The sequence below is a fragment of the Hoplias malabaricus genome, chromosome 2, assembly GCF_029633855.1.
Source record: "Hoplias malabaricus isolate fHopMal1 chromosome 2, fHopMal1.hap1, whole genome shotgun sequence".
Classification (NCBI taxonomy): Eukaryota; Metazoa; Chordata; class Actinopteri; order Characiformes; family Erythrinidae; genus Hoplias; species Hoplias malabaricus.
In genome coordinates, this window is record NC_089801.1 from 27,357,015 (window position 1) to 27,376,404 (window position 19,390).

The 19,390-nt window shown below is 37.0% G+C and overlaps 1 protein-coding gene across 1 annotated transcript in view; it reads left to right on the forward strand.

The window, feature by feature from the left end:
* Positions 1-1,019: 1,019 nt before the first annotated feature.
* camk4 (calcium/calmodulin-dependent protein kinase IV) overlaps positions 1,020-19,390 on the forward strand; it is a 39,114-nt gene continuing 20,743 nt past the window's right edge. The window contains exons 1-4 of the mRNA XM_066660685.1: positions 1,020-1,425; positions 13,606-13,684; positions 18,247-18,309; positions 19,140-19,222. Coding sequence (XP_066516782.1) covers positions 1,310-1,425; positions 13,606-13,684; positions 18,247-18,309; positions 19,140-19,222 — 341 coding nt within the window. The 5' untranslated portion in view covers positions 1,020-1,309. The remainder of the gene's footprint in view (positions 1,426-13,605; positions 13,685-18,246; positions 18,310-19,139; positions 19,223-19,390) is intronic.

Genomic DNA, 19,390 nt, shown 5'->3' on the forward strand with positions numbered 1-19,390 from the left:
GTGCGAGTGTGTGTTGCCCTTCAATGGACTGCTGCCCCCTACCGGGTGTGTTCCTGCCTTGCACCCAGTGATTCATGCTAGGCTGAATTGGATAAGCAGTAACAGACAATAAATGAATGAGTTCCTTAATGAAGTCTACGTCTGCTGTAATGGAGTAGAAGAGTTGTAATGTTAATGTAATAGAAGTGTTCTACTGTTAGCGTCATCGAATGAAGAGTATTATTGTTAAAGTCACAGACCACAATATTTATACACTTTGGAGTGGTTTCCCAGACATGGATTAAGCGTAGTCCTCTACTAATTATTGTGTGATTTACCACTATTTTCCAGGACTAGGCGTATTCCATGTCTGGGAAACCACCCCTAAATGTAATGGATTATATGAGATCTAATGTCATTGTAGTGGATTAGTACATTTCTATTGCTAATGAAACAAAGCAGAAGAGTTCTACTAATAATGTAATAGAGTAGAAGGAATCTACTCTTCTTATAAAGGAACAGAAGAATTCAGTAATGGAACAGAAGAGTTTTGTTGTTGTGTAATATATTTCTGTCATTACAATGGTTTAGAAGAGTTCTTCAGACTTTGTAATAGATTAAATAAGTTCTGTTGTCATTGCTGTGGAATAGATGTACTGTCATCTTAATGGAATAGAAGAGTCTGTTTTTTTTTTAATTTGCCGTAGAATAGCTACGTTCAAGTGTAATTGTAGTGGACAGAAGAGTTCAGCTGTTAATGTAATGGAGTAGAAGAGCTTTACTGTCAGTGGTGTAAGAAAAGCTTGTCTTTATGATGAATTAGAATAATTCTTCAGTCATTTTAACAGAGTAGAAGGGGTCTACTGTTGTTGTAACGGAGTTGAAGAGTTTTACTGTTAATGTAATGGAGTAGAAGAGTTATGTAATTGTGGTGATGTGACGTCCCCTGGTTTCGCGGTACATTGGCGACAGTAAGACCCAGTGGAAGGCGCTCTGTAGCAGCTCGAGCTCATCATTTCTCTCCCAGCGCGAGAGCGACGAGGACTGTGATGAAGCTGACCGCTCACACTAACGGCCACTTTAGAGGCGTTTAGCCGCTCAGCTCCTCTCAGGGACACGGGCTTACAAGTAAAATCTCAGCCGCCGTTTCACTAGAAGCCCTCCATCCCCCTTCTCGACAGGGGGCTGCTTTCAGAGCCAGTGTTTTCGTGTTTTCTCTCCCCCACCTTTAAGGCGGGGGATTCTCTCTGCTCCACATCTCGAACCTGAATCAGAGCGAGTGGCCAAGCCGCAGGAAACAGGCGACCGGATTGAGCATCGGAGCTTTGACATGCTCACAGTCACAATGATCACCTCAAGAACCGGGACAGCCCCAGAATACTGGATCGACGGCTCCAAGAAGGAGACCTTGGCGGACTTCTACGAGCTCGAGTCCGAATTGGGACGGTGAGTGCTGCTCGGGTTTCGTGCTGGAGCTCTACCTGCCATGGGTGGTTGACGTTTAAAAACAAGAACCCAAACCCATGTATAATACTACAGTTTATTAAAAACGAGCACTCAAATATCTAATTTCATTCATTTATACTGTGCTGAGTGAAGACTTCTTGAGTAAACAATCCTTTAATAAAGAACGACCTACTATCATTTCTCTCTGTTTAAAAAAATATCACGTCGTGTATTCTTTTATTATTATTAATTAATTTTGTTAAATGTATATCATTTCTCTTATTGATTTGGAATGAAAAAAATGGAGTCCGCCTGTCAAGTCTACTCATGTATTCATTCTTTCCATCTCCCACTCTCTACAACCCCCCCCCCTACCCCCCCAGATCATTTCTGGCAGAGGTTGAGTTGAGATATTTGACAGGGTCTCCCAGACACCTGTGAATCAGTGTGATAAATAGAGACACTGTTTGTTTTGGCACCTATCAATCTGTCACCAGGGCAGTAACTCTGTAACTTGAGCTGACACCAGCAGCAGGCTAAATCTCTTCCCTGCCATAACACAGTCCATCTTACTAAGTGTTCAGCACTCCAAACATCTTCCTATAATGTTGAACATGTTACTAAAATGTCTCACTGATATTCAGATGCATAGAAACCTTCTGAACATGTTTGGAGATAACAAATATCTGTCAGAGTATGACATGGGGCTGTGCAATTTTTTGCCTGGGTGCCTGTAAATAGTACAAGTCTCTGCTACATAATAAATAAATAAATAAATAAGTAAATAAAATCCCTTCACACTTCTGCTTGTAAATTCCATGCCAAGAACCTACTGTCTGCACCCTGGCACACTATTCATTTGTAGTAAGAGAGAGAGGAAGGCTGAAGAAATCATTGTTTTTATATTGCAATTGCAATATGCAAGTTTAGCAAAGAGTGCCAATTTAATTAGGACTCACATCATGAACAATGTTCTTTTAAGATTCAAAATGGGAAATTCAGCCAAATGATGCACAGCATGGCAACAGGCAAATCAATAGCAATCAAACACCAATCATCTGTGACACAGCAACAGCAAAACAGCCTAGAAAACAGGCCTGGTCGCTTGTCCTTGATATCTGTCAAAACACTATGCTGAGATATACACTGAACTATCACTGGATTAGGAACACGTACCCTGTATCTGTACTCATTGTTCATTTTCTCAGCACCTTGTAGTTCTACAATTATAGTCTGTAGTCCACCTGTTTCCCTGCATACTTTCGTATCCCCATTTTACTCTGCTCTTCAATGATCAGGACCTCCACGGGACCATCAGAGAGCAGGTATGATGTGGGTGGTGGATCGTCTTCAGTGCTGCAGTGGCACTGATGTCATGGTGACATGTTGCGCTGGTAAGAGTGGATCAGACACAGCAGTGCTGATGGAGTTTTTAAACATTGTGCCCACTCACTGTCTGTTCTGTTAGACACACCTACCTCTTTGCTGCACAGTTTGTGTTGGTCGTCTTCTAGTCCTTATTCAGTGGACACAGAACACTGCTGGCTGGATATTTTTGGTTGTAGCAGCAGTGGCACTGATGGCTTTAAAAACTTTACCATTGACAGTGACATCAACACAGTCACTGCAGCGCTGAGAATGATCCACCAACCAAATCATACCTACTCTGTAGTGGTCCTGAGCATTGAAGAGCAGAATGAAATGGGGAAAAAGTATGCAGAGAAACAGGTGGACTACAATCTGTAATTGTAGAACTGTATGATCTGTGAAGCACAGAAAATGGACAGCGAATATAGATACAAGGTAGGCGTTCCTAATTTAGTGAACATTCAGTGTATTTTAAGCAACAAAACACTGTGTGAACGAGACTAAATTTGTTCATTTGTTTTGATGGAGAGGCTTTCACAACTGCTTTGATGCATTGATATCATTGAGATGACGATTAAAGCTTTGTAGTGAACTGAAAGGGTTGGGGGGTGTTGGGGGGGGGGGGTTGACAGATTGAATTCTAATTACTACTGGGGCTGTCTCATTTGAGAGAGGAAATCCAGTGTTCAGAACAGTCTGAAATTAGAACAAAAACACTTCCATATGGAGCCACAGCAAGTTTTGGGAATGTGTGTAAATGCCAGTAAATTTGGAGGTGGAATTCACTACTCAGCATGGTTCTGGAGGCAGCACTGCCTTAGAGGCAAACAAATGTAATTGGTTACCATCCAAGAGGCGGGAATGAACGTGATTGGATAACACACATTCGGTGGAGATTTAACAGATAAACCGTTAAAGTTCTGCCTACACCTCTGTGGTTTGCCTGCTCTGTTTTATATAACTTTGAAAGAATTGAATGCGCAATATAATGTAATTTCTTTACTGTAGACTTAGTTCTGTTTCATATTTAGTTTGATGTTTATCAAAAATCTAAACTGCCACTGAGGAAGCTATAGAATGATTTTAATGCTCTGCTCCCTCTGAGGCCGATTCTGAAGAAGGACTTTACTGTAAATTAATTTATGATTGTTGCCTCTTAAGGAGCTACAGAATGCTTTACAGTAATGCTCTGCTTCCTCTGAGGCAGAGAATAAGACACAAGATTCCTGCCTCTAAGAAAGCAGAGCATTGTTGTATAACATTCTGCAGCTTCCACTGAGGCAGCAGTCGTAACTCAAACTACTTTCTTCCAAACATTAATTAATTAATGAGATTCATATCAGGATCTCAGACACAAGCACATCCTTCTGATTTGATAGAGCATATCTGTTACCTATCACACTGTAAACAACCTTATAAACGACTGCCCTCATTTCCCAGATATGCTGCAGTGTTTTATTCCTCATTGGGCAGTGGCTGATGAATTACGGATCTCTAGCCAGTGGTGCCAAAATGTAAAGCACCAGGGTCCTGAAGAAGGAGGCAGAACAAGCTGAATCTATAATGAAACTTCTCCTGCTCCTCAGAGAGCTGCCCTCCTCTCTCTCTCTCTCTCTCTCTCTCTCTCTCTCTCTCTCTCACACACACACACACACACACTTATATAATGCCGTGCAAGTACAAAACAGTAACAGTAGCAGCTTGTGTAACATACACTTCTGCACTCCCCCCTGTCAGCTGTGCATTAAGTGCACAGAAACACAAAAGCTGGGAAATCCATTATCACTAAGTGGCTACTGTCAGAGAGCCTCATTCACTTAGTTACTACCCTCAGCCTCTGCAAATGTAGTGTAACCATAAAAAGTTGGGTTGAGAAGGGTCTGACGAAGGGAGAATCATTGTGCTCTCAAAGCTTAGCAGTTCTTCATACCACAGTTGCTGCGGAATCAGTGTTTTAAATTGTGCTTTTGAAGGCTTTTAAAGCTCTGTGTCACCTGAAATATAAAACCATTTCCAGAAAAGTTGGGACGCTAAATGGCAAAATGTCAATAAAAAACAGAATGCAGTAATGTGCAAATCACTTAAGACCATTTTATATGAAAATAGAACTAAGACAATATTTAAAATTTTAAACAGAGGAATTATATATATATATATATATTTATAGATATGTATAATACTACAAGTAAATAAAAAAATGAGGCCATGAAAATAAATTCTAATGACAAACAGAATGATTAGATTGAGAATGAGAATCATATGTTTTATTGTAATATAACTGACCATTAATCTTAGCAGTGATTTGCTACTGTCTGTGCACTGGCAAATGAAAGCATGAAAGCAATCCATACAAACAACATTTAACATAAACTCTAAGATTACTGTACAGTAAGAGTCCTCAAAGAGCTTTCTGTCTGCATTTGTCTGTTCAGTTCCTTCACCCCATTCATCAAATCAATTGAATTTAAATGGACTTAAATGAGTATTTAAAAGCCAAACGTACAAATCTCAAGCCACAGATTGTCATTTGCTGCCTGAATCTTATTCTCCATCTCCATCTATAGACACTAGAGCTCAGATCCATTAGCAGCTTCATGGCATCATCAAAACATCACTTCATATGCAATAACATTAAATGGGTTTATGCTGTTTCCCCTCTAGTTGAGTCTGGTTTGTTGATTGCTTCTACAAATCATGCTGCATTTCCATTAGTTCAGATTGATCAAATTGCACCACTCCCTATTATGATATTTTTACTCCTTTGATGTACTTCTATAGCTTCTGTCAAAAATCTTTATGAAATTAGTACTGAGCGACAGGACAGCAAATCAATATCACGATTCATTGAATATTTTATGATTATGGTTCATGAAAGTTTATAGTTCAATCACAAGGCTTGTACTGTAAATATGCTTCATTTAAGCTGGGACTTTTTTTCTAATGTGTCGGGGAGCTTTTTTTTTTTTGAACCATAAACTGTTCATATTTGGTGATGCAATTGTTCAGTTCACTTCAGTTGTTGAAATAGACTCCTAGTTGTTTGTCAGTGTTCTCATTTGACTTGATGTTCAGTGTTGTCTTCACTATAATCAAATGTCCAATGTTCACACGACAGTCTTTGGTACAATCTGCTCAAGTTGCTCATTTGGACTCTGTGTTTAGGTTCTCCTCCATGTTGCTTCCATGTGGCAGATTGAATGAGGTAGAATACATGGTGGGGGTTTTTAAGGGCACAGTAGACAAACACACAACGGGGGACATATTAACAGAATGAACAAAAAAATATTAACAAAATTTAAAGAAAAATTGATAAAATGGATATAGGCAGAATCATGTTAATAAGATGCTTTGAATGACGATTTAGAATAGTTTTCAATTAATCGCACAGCCCTGTATGAAAGGGAATGTATTTTTTGGAATATGATTATATCTTTTTTTTTTCTTAACAATTATTTCAGCTCGTATAATAATAAACATTTAATTTACATAGCACTTTTCAAGAACCAAAAGTGCTTAAATATATACAATATATACAATACTGTGCAAATGTTTTTTTTGCATCTGAGAAAATTAGATTTAAAAAGCTGTTTATCTGAGCAGTAAGAGTTTATTTATTTAAAATACCCTACTATCGGTAAAAAAACAAATAATATTATTGTAGTAAGTAGTGGTAGGCTGTAAGTGAGTGTGATGGTTTAACCCATTTCAGACCTCTCCTTGTGGCTGTTAAGTATTATTTGAGGTTATCATCCAATAATACCTAGTTTTCTTGGTTAATAAATATTTTATTGTGTTAAATCAAGTGAGTCATTTATTTAACAAATCCACTCAATGAAGGAGAACATCTGAAAACAAACGTTTTCTTCACACTAACTTAGAAGCATGTAATACTTTTTTAGTCCTTTTAGTTTTACTGTATTTATGTTCTTATATTTACTGAAATGATATTTAATTTCATACAAAAATCATGCTTATTGAGAAATACTAACAATAATAATGGTAATAATTATTCTTAGGTGCCTGAGCCATTTGCACAGAAATGGAAATGAAATGAAATGTTTGCTAGTTATTTCAGTGATCAGGCCAGTAAGCTGGACGTTGTCAGATTCACTAATAGAGGCCTCTTAAGTGCCATTAGAGAACATTGTTTTTTCATCTTGTGTGCTTTTATTGGTTATTTACTGTTCTAGGATTTAGCTGTTTGAAATGTGTATGCGCACGAGTGTGTGTCTGTGTCCCCCTGTGAAATATAATATTATTAGTGTGATGAATATTGATTGGATTTGGGTCATTACTGGTGATGAGTGTGGTGATGAGTAGAGACATGTGGTCTGGCTTCGCTGAAGCACCCATCTGTTTCCCCTGTAGCTCGCTATGAAACCCAATATATTTTGTTTTTATTCACATCTTTTGCATTACCCACCCACCATGGCTTACTTCAGCTAATGTTCAGCTCATTCATAAAGCGCAGATGTGAGCTTTACTGATATAGTGCTCTGGGGAACGCTTTCCTGTAAATCATTGTTCATAAGGCTACTTGACACGAGACATATAAACCTTTGTAGACAATTGACATAAGGCATATTCCAACAAGCATCAATTACAAGGTGCACTTTTGCTTGAAACTGACTTTGTGACAATTGGCACTTGTTGGTGTACAACTTTATAAAGGCTAATGTCAGTTGTCATGAAGACTTTTGAAAGATGGTCTACAGTAAAGTTGTAATATCTGATGTTTGAACTGTCTAAAGCTGTTAATAAATCTGTAGATCCACCAGGTTTTATTTTAAGTTAGTAATTTTAGAGAATCTTTCATAGATTGTAGTCATTGGTATTCACCGCTGGATTCAAAAGCTTTTGTATTTGACCAAAACTTTTTATTGATTTATTTATTTACTTAGTTATTTATTTTTTGGCTATGGCTTGCGCTGGAGCCTCAATACTTTATTGTCTAAATAATCTACTTCCCTTTCCAAATTGACCCGAGCCATATAGTCCACCCTCTTTTTTTCTGAAAGACAACTTAAACGGTAAATCCTATTGCATATGCCTTTAAACTCTTTAGAGAGCCCTCTTTGTTGGGTGTCCTGGATTTGGGCCTCAGTTTTCTTACAATGTTTTAAAGTTACAACGGCATCCTTTTTCCAATACTTTTAACCATCTACCTAACCATCCCTCCCCTATCCCTGAGTTCTCCACAGAGGGTCCTGATTCCCAAATGAAGCAGTACACCCAAGTAAATTAAAATAAAAGTAAAATGAACTGACATAAGGATATGATCTATTCAAAGTTTAAATTAGACAGTTAATTTAAATAAGTCATAAATGGTTGGCTTCTACCTTTTTTTACATTATCTGAAATTAGTGGATTTGGTGATAATGCTTGTACTTAAATATTTTTCTGTTAAATTACGGAGATACATATTCTAATAAAACAGAGCACTCTTCTGAATAATGTGTGCTGACTTCTCAGTTTTTCTGCTTATCTTTGTTTTTTGTCCACCTTAAAACAAAAAGCTTTTCAATCCCTCACAAGAGCTGAGTCAATCAAGCAAAGCCTCTCAGTCCAGGTGAGAGGTAATGGAACTGAAAATCTCTCCCTCGGGACATAGAGCTTAGGGCTGTGAGAGGATGACCACATGCACAGAGGACGAGGGATTTACTGGCATGGCTACTGTCACCATCTCTGTGTGCTGTGAATTAATAATGTCATAGAAGAATGAGACAAAAAGAACAATAGAAAAAGTAACAGTGACAATGGGCATGAATTTAAAAGGATAAGCAGAGTCTTACATTACCTTGAAGGCATGTCCCAGTACCTTTGCCATTGTGTGTGTTTTTTCACTGGTGTTGTGTATAAGTATGTTACCTTACTATGCTCAGTAAATGAAGTTATGAGAAAATATGAACAATAAATATGACGCAGGAAGATATAAAAAAAAATATTTGGAATATCAAAAACTGAAATAGTTTCAATTTTCCTCTAATTGCTCATTCAGGGACTCTCATGCCAGTTTTGCTTCATAGAAAATAAGTAAAAATGTAAACACATGATTTCTTCTACATTTTCAGTGATACAAATGACTTGAATTCATTTTATTTAAAGTTTTTCTTAATTTATGTTCACTAAGCTTTCTAAAGGTTTTGCAGTCTTGATGTTGCAGTAGGACCGCCGGATGAAAATATTACAAGCAAATTCATTTTTTACATGTAAAATTGTCCATATGTTGTTCAGTTTTGATTATCACCAAATTTTTGGCCAAACTTTCTAGTTTTTCCAATTCCACCCTTTCTGTAATTCTCCCACTCATCACACACAGTGCCACCCGCCTCGTGAGGTTGGGGGCAAACAAATGCTTCCCTCGAGACATGTGAGGCCAACTTACTGCTTCTTTCGAAAATGCCACTAATGCAACACCAGAGGAGGAAAATTAAAACTGTCCAGATCTGTCACATCAGCTGAGAGATGCTGAAAGACAGTGTCATCCTACCAACCCATACAATGAGGACAGTGGTACTATCAAGGACTCCTGGCCTCAACCGGCTAAGGCACCACTGGGGATAAACTTGGTGATCTAATCAAGAGAGGTCCACTGTCTTGAATATTGTGGCACTTGAGGGCTCACAATGTCACATTAAGTTAGATAAAACTTTATGGTTCTCTTGAACAATTAAATGCCAAATTTTCCATTGCATATGTGTGTGTGTTTGTGTGTGTGTGTGTGTGTGTGTGTGTGTGTGTGTGTGTGTGTGTTTGAGAGCACTGGAAGAGAAAGTGGACTCCATTTCCTCTCATACATCACACTGCAAGCAGAGCCTCCTCATTAATACAGATCCTTCTGCCCAGCCTTCAATTAACCTTTAATGATCTAATGAAATGAAGCATTGTAGCAATTACAGGGCAAGGCTCAAGACAAATTGACATGGTGGGAGAGTCATCTAAACCAGATTTTTTTTTAAATCATTGTCAAAGAGTACCCCTGCCCTGCATATTTTAGTATCCCCCTAGTCTAACACTTAAAAATTCAAGGTCACTAAGATTCCCTAAGATTTTGGGGGGGGGGGGGGGGGAATTCTCCTGTGCTTCTTCTTCACATGAAATTGTCATTAAATGGACACATGGTTTGGATTTATGACAATTTTAGTACTAAGCCAAATTTGAAACATGGTCACCTCCATGTTGGAAATCTACTTTGTGGACCCCCCCCCCCCTGCCATTTGTATTAATTCAGGAGCTCTGCATCTTTTAAGATGGAACTACCGCAGAAACTCATTTGTAACTCTTATTATGTATGTGTAACTCTATTATGTTAATTTTGTAACACATTTGGTCTGTGTTTACTTTCATGCAGTTAGCGCTCTCCTAAATATAGAGTCAGTTCATCCTTAAGTACAGTAACTGTAACAGCAAGAATAAGTAACTTGTAAACATCTATGGAGCAGGAATAGAGAAACATCCTATCTCCTGAGCAGGCAATGTAAGGAGAGAGCTCCTGAGCCAGTTCGGAACTGAGGTACTTAATTTGTTTGCCATTTGCTGAGCTAGGGCTGCATACAAACACCAGACATTTTTCCAGCGTGCAAACAGACAGGAGAACTAATGGTGAGGAAACATCCAATGGTATTGGATTAAAATCAAGAACATTGCCTTTTAGAACATTTTGATTATTTATCTCATGCATCTCTGTGTTTTATATGAAATAATCACTTCACATAAACCTTGTTTGCTACTATTTGAAGGTAAGAATGACTAATTGCTCCTTTAATTGATATAAGCTCTATACAATAATTAAAGTCATGATTGCATTTACAAAAAATGCAGGGCTCTTTAGGCAGCTAAGCATGATTCTACTATGGCATTTTTCAAAAGAACAGTTTTTTAAGTGTGAACTGTCACTTGGGGAGGGCGTGTTACCTCACGGGTGAGTTTAGTCAATATTGTAGAACCAGGAAACTGCCCAGAGGAAAAGTTTATTGCTCATAGTTTACTCTGTAATGGCTCAGGAGACTTGATGTTATTTCTCCTAATATTCCTTAGGAGAAAAAGAATGAGACACAAGGAGATAAGAACCTGGAGAGAGATAAACGAGAGAGTAGGGTTTAGTTCCTCTGGCAAATCTAAGCACAATTTGTGTGTTTACTGAGATTTCCACTAAAACCCGAGGAGACACGTGAGATTACTGAGGTCTATCTCAGGAGACACATTTGAGCAGCAAGAGACTAATGCTAAAGTTTGTTTTATTTTTCCATCTGATCTCATGGTCCAAGAGAAACTACAAAGACATTAAGGAGATCTTTTTTGATTCTTCTTTCATATGGGCGGGGCTGAGAACCACTGATCTAAACAAAATCCACTTGGCCCTTTGTAGGAGATTTCCTACCTAATGTTCCGATTTTTTCTGATTTCACTCAAAAACGCTTTTTTTCTGTTACATAAGGCTTTTCTCAAGTCCTTGTTTTTTTCAGGGAGATGATCCAAGTTTTTGGGGACATGGAGATTAAGTGGAGCAGATTGGAGCATATAAGCTTGCTGTCATATTGCCCGATGACTGTTCACATTCCAAAAATTATATATGTGTGTGTTTGTGTGTGTGTGTGTGTGTGTGTGTGTGTGTGTGTGTGTGTGTGTGCTGGTTTGTGTGTGATTATGGTTTTCCAGTCTGGTCAGTGGGATCTGGTCTGAAACCCCCAGTGAGAATCCAGATGCCAGCTCTACTGAACACCAGGGTGGCCACTTCCCCTTAATTTTATTAGCCAAGCTGTCTACACAAATTTCATTTATTTGCATACTGGATGCTCTCCAGCAGAGATGCCTGCTTGTAAACCGCCGGTAGCAGCTCTGTTCAAGCATATTGTGTTGGTCCTGTGCCAGTTTTGATTGCTGCTCTAAGCTGATTATATAGTGGAATAGGGGTCAAAACGCTGATCCTGCATCAGCTGTTGACATGTTGAAAACACACAGCACCTAAAAATGGGCTTGACCACTTAAAACTGTCAGCAGCATATAACAGTGGCTTATGTATAATACAGAGTGTGGTATAGGAATGTTAGTGCTGTACAGGAGATGAGGAAAGTTTCTAGATTTTTTTATCTCTGTAATTCTCTTTAAGATTTTTTAGCGTCATGTTCTTCATAAGTGAGTTGTTAGTGACTTTAATGAAAGAGATTCTTCCAATAATATAAATGTATAAAAATTCTTATTTCCTGGAAATTACTATGATTATGATTCAAGCTAATATTATTTTATAATTATAGCATATTTTTTCTTGGTAATATATTTGCTATACGTTAACAGAAATATTGCCAAAAGTATCATTAAATCATTATTCATGGTAACTATATTCTGAACTGTTAGCTTGCGGTACTATTAATATCTGAAATCAAATTGACTTAGATTGGCATTTTATAGAACTGGCTTGTTAATTTCAGATATATCCTGTTATTTTCATAATAATTGAAATTTGATCTATGTTATCCATCCATATTTGTTTTCTCTCTCCTTTTTCCTCACCTTTACTGGTTTTATCTCATATCTTTACCTTGTTTAATATTATCCTTCTTACAAATACTGTTATTTATACTAGTATACTATTTTACTATTATTTATTTTTAAAGTTTCACTCTTGTATATGTTCGGTTTTCTTTTCTTTATTTTTTCACTGTCTCTTTGAGGCTTTTTTGTATTATCCTTAACCTTGATGTTAGGCACCTTACATTCATTGTAAAAAAAAGTGCCCTATATTAGTTGTACAGAAATATTTAAAACCTTTTTTGTGTAATAATAAACATAATTGTAATTCAAATCAAATTCTAAATTCCTCCTGCACTTTTGTCATTTTATTAAAGAAAACCCACTAAAAATGAAGTATTTATATGTGATGTTCACAGTCACTAACATTAAAAGCACCATCTTTAAATCGCCTAAACCAAAACTAACAACATACTTTGGGACACAATATTATCCCCAAGAAGAGAACAAATGGATACACATGCTTTTGCAGTGCTTTTTTCCTTGATGGATCTCATAACAAATGCAACCATTAATAAATCCCTCTCGCTTGCCATTTACAAATGATTTAATATTTAGGTTAATTCTTGTTGAATAAAATAAAATGACAATTGTCTTAACAATTATTATGTAACAGACATAAAATTACAAAAGAGTGGGAGAATGTTTGAATTTACATTACACAAATGCGTTCAAATATTTGTTCACCTATTACATAATAATAATTATTTGTGTCCTTATCCTTATGCAGTTTCACTATAGTATTGGTATCAAAATCATATTGCAGTGGAACAACTAATAACAACTTGGTAGGAGACTGGGCAGGAAATTGTGAGCTTGAGCCAAGACAGAAGAACCATGACAGCTGTGCTTTTGTAATTAAAAAGGAAGAAAAAGATTAATTAATGCTGGGAAATAGCTTAAATGTACCAGATACTGACCTTTTTAATTGTGCCTGATCCTGTGCTCCAGAACTGGAGTCCAGAGAGAAGAAAGCTCTAGCACAGCCCAGCTGGTAAAAATACTTAAATGTATGGGGTCAAGAGGATTTCCCAAGTATCCTGTGGTTACAAGAGCTCCTATAACAGAACGCTGTGCCTCTTAATGACATGGGACTCACTTTAGACTGATCTGAAAGCAAAATTAACATGTGACCTACAACAGATAACATATTCAGCTCTGGATCCAGAGTGTCAACACTTTTTAACTACTGTATTAAAATTATCATTTGACTTTTGTGAATCTACTTCAAGATTCAAAAGCTGGTGCTGTTCCTTTCTGATGCTGATGTTCTTCCACCTCCAGGGGAGCCACGTCTGTGGTGTTTCGATGTCGACAGAAAGGCACGCAGAAGCCCTATGCTGTGAAAATGCTGAAGAAAACTGTGAGTATGCTGACAGATTTCTCTACATGATACATGAAAGCTTTTTACTCCTTGTCTTTGTGCTCGCTCCCCAGCTGGGTCAGAGACTCACACTTCATCAGGTTTCCCCCTCTAGCTGCAGAGAACTTAAAAAACCTCTGCTTTTCTCTCCAACATAATGGCTTGTAAGTAATTGCTGTCTGTCAGTGATGGCAGAATGCTCACTCCTCTGCATATATTTCTGCATTTAATGTGTCACAATATGTGCTAAAGACTTCTCCAGGATGTTTTAAACTAATGTGCCACGTCTGAAGAAAATAAAGTATTACAAGAAAAAACAAATAAAAGAAATAAATTAAAGCAAACTTACAGCTTTTTTTTAAATTGGACTCCGCCAGTTTTCTGTTATATATTGTGCTAATGTCTTTTGTTATCAATAGTGTGCTACAGATACAATAAAGGTACAATGCTTACATTTTCAAATGATATAAATAGGACTGTATTCAGTGAAATTCAGTTCAGTTTTATTTATAGAGAACTGGCATTGTCAGTCATAAAACAGAGCAGCTTTGTGGAATTCTGGGTTCCAGACCTAAGTGTCACCAAGGCAACATTGGCATGTAAAATGTTTCTTAGAACACAAGGAAGAAACCTTAAAAGGAACCAAGACTCACACTGTGTCCTTAACAGTTCCCTATTTATTATATGGTGTGCTATTTTAAGGTTTCTCCATTTTGTAGCACTGTCTTTAAACATAGTTGACAATTTTCAGTGCACACAAACCATCCCACAATGCCCAAAAGGAGATTCCCATAATCCACTGCACTCTTTGCTAAAAGTCTGCATGAGGTAATGTCCAAAACTGTTCAGTACCCTCCCAAATTAGATTCCGTATAATATGCAATGTATAGTGAGTAACATAGGGAATAGTGAATAAGGAGTTATGGGTTTACAATGAGTGCACAGTGGTCTATATTAGTGATATTATGAGTCACGTTATTAGTTGTTTTAAGAGCTCTGTTAATAAGTTATAACGTAAGGCGGGTGAAAATTGTTTTGTTGGGTGAAAAAAAGAACATTACACTGGATTAGGAACACCTATATGTGGTGGTCCTGTGAGTGTCCTGACCATTAAAGAGCAGGATGAAATGGGATGACAAAATATGCAGAGAAAAGGGTGGATTACCATCTTTTGTAGAACCAGAAACTGTTCCTGTATTTTCAATGGAGCTCATATAATGGACAATGAATGTAGATACAAAACGACCAGTGTCATCACTCAGTTGGTGGCTGTGAAGACAAAACTTCATGGTGAGGTGATCAGGAACACCCCCCCCCCCCAATCTATAAGCTTGTTCTAGAGCTTGGGTGGTGCCTGAAAAAAGGATAGCCTGAAAGGTAGTACAGAGGGCTCCATGTGATATCAGTGCCCTTGTGCTTCATTATCAGCAAATCTGAGTGAATTTGTGAGAGCAGTGGGATGGGAGTACAGACATCTCAGATTTCCACAATTCTCTACATTCATGAACTCCCAGATCTGCAATTTTTAATGGGAATCTAATATCAAATGCTTGACTAAGTAAAATGTTTTTTTTTCTCTGTCCTGAACATTTACTGAAAGGTTATTCCAAAGCTTGAGGTGTTTCTTTGAAAAGAGTATAGAGCCACTCCACTGAAGAAAAAAAAAAAAAGTTTAAAAGAATAAGGTCAGAAAAATTCCAAGAAAAAAAAAAATTCAGAGATTTAATTGGGAATAATTCAGAGATTAAAATCAGAATAAATTTGAGAATAAAGTGAGAAAAATCATAAATAAAGAAGTGTTCAGCACATCAGTTAGTAATTTAACGCTGGCTGAGTAAGAACTGGGCAGCACGATGGTGCAGTAGGTAGTGTTGCAGTCACACAGCTCCAGGAACCTGGAAGTTGTGGATTGAATTCCCGCTCCGAGTGCTTGTGAGGAGTTGGTTGTGTTGAGTTGGTTGTTGTTAGGTAGATTGGCGACTCAAAAGTGTCCATACAAGTGAGTGAATGTGTGAGTGAGTGTCGCCCTGCAAAGGACTGGTGCCCCCTCCAGGGTGTGTTCCTGCTTTGCACCAAATGATTCTGGGTAGGCTCCGGACCCACCGTGACCCTGGACTGGATAAGTGGTTACAGACAATGAATGTGCAAGAATCTGTGTTTATTCAGGAAAGTAAATGTAGTTTCACAGGATATTATAAGAATAATCATGAAAATGACTAATCCAGAGGGAGTGGAATTCCGGCGTGCCCAGAGTGCGCCAAATGAGACTCCAACGCGTTACGGCTTATGGACATAAAATCTAAAGCCATATGCATCACAGTCAATAGTCAGTGGTTGCATTGACGGTTGTCATCTCATGTGGATGGAAGCGTCTAATAAATAATTCTGTTCACTGGCTCTTCACTTGCCTGCTTCTTTCACAACTCACTCAAAACTGACGCACAGACTGGGAGTCCATCTCTAAAGATTTGGATCTCATAATCCTTACAGCGTTTTTTAAAACTTCCTCTGAATCTATTCTCTGAATTATTTTAAACTCTAAATATTTCCAATAGATTTAGAATATTTCTAATGGATTATTCTGACTAAATTCTCAGAATTGTATTATTATATTTGTCCTAAAACTCAGTCATAGAAAAGGTTCCACCCTCTGCAGTATATTTAATAATGACAAGCTCAAATGCGTAGTCGGCATCTTCTGAATTCAGTAGGAATCAGTAGCGATAATTTAAATCTTAATATGTTGCTAACGCTTTTTAAATATGCTCAAAATATGTTCAAATAAAAGTTTAAAAAAAGGTTTTGTATATTAAACATAAAATAACAGACTGACATTTTTAGTAAAGAAAAGAGTTCTAGAACCATGAGCACTCAAAGAACAATTTTCATGATTTAAGGGTGCTTTGCATTATGAAATTATTCTTCAGACTGATGGAAGATATGTTGCAAATTCTTCTAAATAGCAATTACGACAGCTCTGTACATATGTTGTCAAATACAAATAAAAAAAATATTTTTCGTGCCATAATCCATTTCTAAAAGGTACTATATAGAATCTCTGTCATTCTCTGTCAGTTGGAAATATCATGCAAAAAGTTCTTCAGGTTTTCAGGATTCTGTATTGCACCTTTTTATTTACTAAAGAACATTTAAAGAACAATAATGTTTAAGTGTATCATTTTTTAATATTGAATAAAATGTAATTTGTATGTAATGATTCAAAGCACATTGTTAAGTAATGCAGTATAAAAACATTCCAGTATATTTTCAGGTTAGTATACTTTATTTGAATATAACAAAGACCAATTTAAACATTGTTGAAATCTAGTACTAATATTTATATATAGGTTTGTATAATCATAATGATCCAATTAAAATGTATCTCCACATTTGTGGATTTTAATTTACTACATCATTTGAACACAACAGCCATCTTTCAGTTTGTGTGGAAAAGTCATGATGAGAGGACCAAAAGAAATGCTTCAAAATAACTTAAAATAAAATCTTTCTCCTGTAAAGTTACATTTTTATGCATAAAGCACAACAGTGAAATCCATAATAAATGCCCATCACCGTCTGTCCCTCAGACGCCTCTGCTTTAATAGCAGCATTCATCTGTGATTAACACCACTTGGGATTGTGGAATTGGGAATACTTTTTTAATAAATATTTGTCAGCATATGCCATTCATAGCTACACCCAGAATTGCAAATGTAGACTGTACTATGCCCAGTTGAAATCACATGTCAACGATATCTAAGAAATGGCACTAATTTCTCTGCTTTGAAATGCACAGTCGAAATGTGTTATTATAGTTGTACAATTCAACACTTTAGGTTGTATATGGACATTAAATAAAGGACATTGTGTGGACCAAAACAAAAGAAAAGAACATACACATTTGTGAATCCAACCCTAAGAGTAAATGATTTTTAATTACAGAAAAAAACATCCCATTTCAAAGATGCTTATATTAACATTACAATGGGATGACAGGCTGTATTCTACATAGTACAACAGCATGGCTGCCTACTCAGGGAATGTGGGTGCTAGACTGTCCTGTTCCCACTGTAGTGTTTTCTGCAAAATATGACAACAGTGGCAGATAACTTGTATAATGGCAGAATGCCTAAAAAATATACTTTCAAATCTGAATCAGTTGCTGTTTTCAGTTCCCTAATAATTATTAAAGTCTTGTAAAAGAGAAAGGTGATGCAACACAGTTGTAACCCAGTGGTTAAAAATATTCCTGTTTTAACTTTTACCAACTTCATAGTTTTCTAAAATAAAAGCTATTTTGAAATATATTAAGGTCTTAATTCACATTTATGTTTCTGATTATTTCGAAATGAGGCACAGTAAGAAGAGTCTACATCTATTTTCCATAGGACATTGCTTGGTTTGTGGTATCTGAGATGTCTCATTCCAGCAGGAAGGAGTCTTTCAAACTGTACATGATTGCAGTCACTGTCCACTTACTCATTGTTCATAAGGTTGTGTTCATTCATTAATGCACACAGTTCAGCCAATTAACCAATTTGCTCCCAATGCTGTCCTCGCAGGTTGACAAGAAGATTGTACGAACAGAGATTGGAGTGCTACTTCGTCTTTCTCATCCAAACATTGTAAGTGTAAATGTAAAGCACATTTTTCAACTTCAGTCTCAGAGGTTTTCTAATATTTTTTGCCCTTTTACTTTGCATCAGTTATCATGTTTAAAACCATTAATTATGTGATAATCAAAAATCACAATTCACAGTTCACACTGAAAATCAAATAGAGATGGCCACTGTTCCATTTGCCAGTCTGTAAGTTCTTGCTGCAATGCAGGTTGCAGTTTAAGTTCATTCTTGATTTGAAGAGGCACTCCAGCATCTTTTAAAATATCAAATAATATGGAATCTCTTAATAGCACCATGATCTACACTAAAGAAATATAATTAAATATAGTATAGCATAAGCAACCCTGTTATCCATAATGGCTTATTCCAACAATCATTAATTTGATTGTGATTATCATTGACTTACATTAAAATTACAGCTTTAAAATCATTATGATGCTTCACTGACCTGTAATAGTGAGAATAGGGCCTCTGTCATTGCTACTACAGGCTCAGCACAGCAGAAACTGCACTATGTAACATTTGGAGGAAGGTAGGAAACCATAACATTCTGTCCCCCATTGATTTCAAGACATTGTTGTAAAAGCTAACTACACTCTGCAACTGTAGGAGGAGCCCAGGAGCAAAATGACCACATTTTATGTCAATATACCTTTGTTGGAATAAGCTTTTTTTGTTTATATATAGGTTTGTGCCTGTTGTTATGAAAGGCTTATGAACAAACACCTACAGTAAAGAGTTACCTAAGTTTTCTTGTGAATCTCTCTCTCTCTCTCTCTCTCTCTCTCTCTCTCTCTCTCTCTGTCTGTCACCCTCTATCTCTCATATCACAGATTAAGCTGAAGGAGATCTTTGAAACGCCTTCAGAGATTAGTCTTGTCCTGGAGCTCGTCACTGGAGGAGAGTTGTTTGACAGGTCAGTTCTATAAAAGTGTTTACATCACTGGAGCCTTGCTTACATAACGTACAGTATATGTCCAAGTATTCAGACTCTTCTTCTAATTAGTGAATTCTACTAGTTTATTAATTCAAGACTTCTGTTGTGCACAGCTTGTTTAATCTTAGTATTAGTAATAGAATGAGA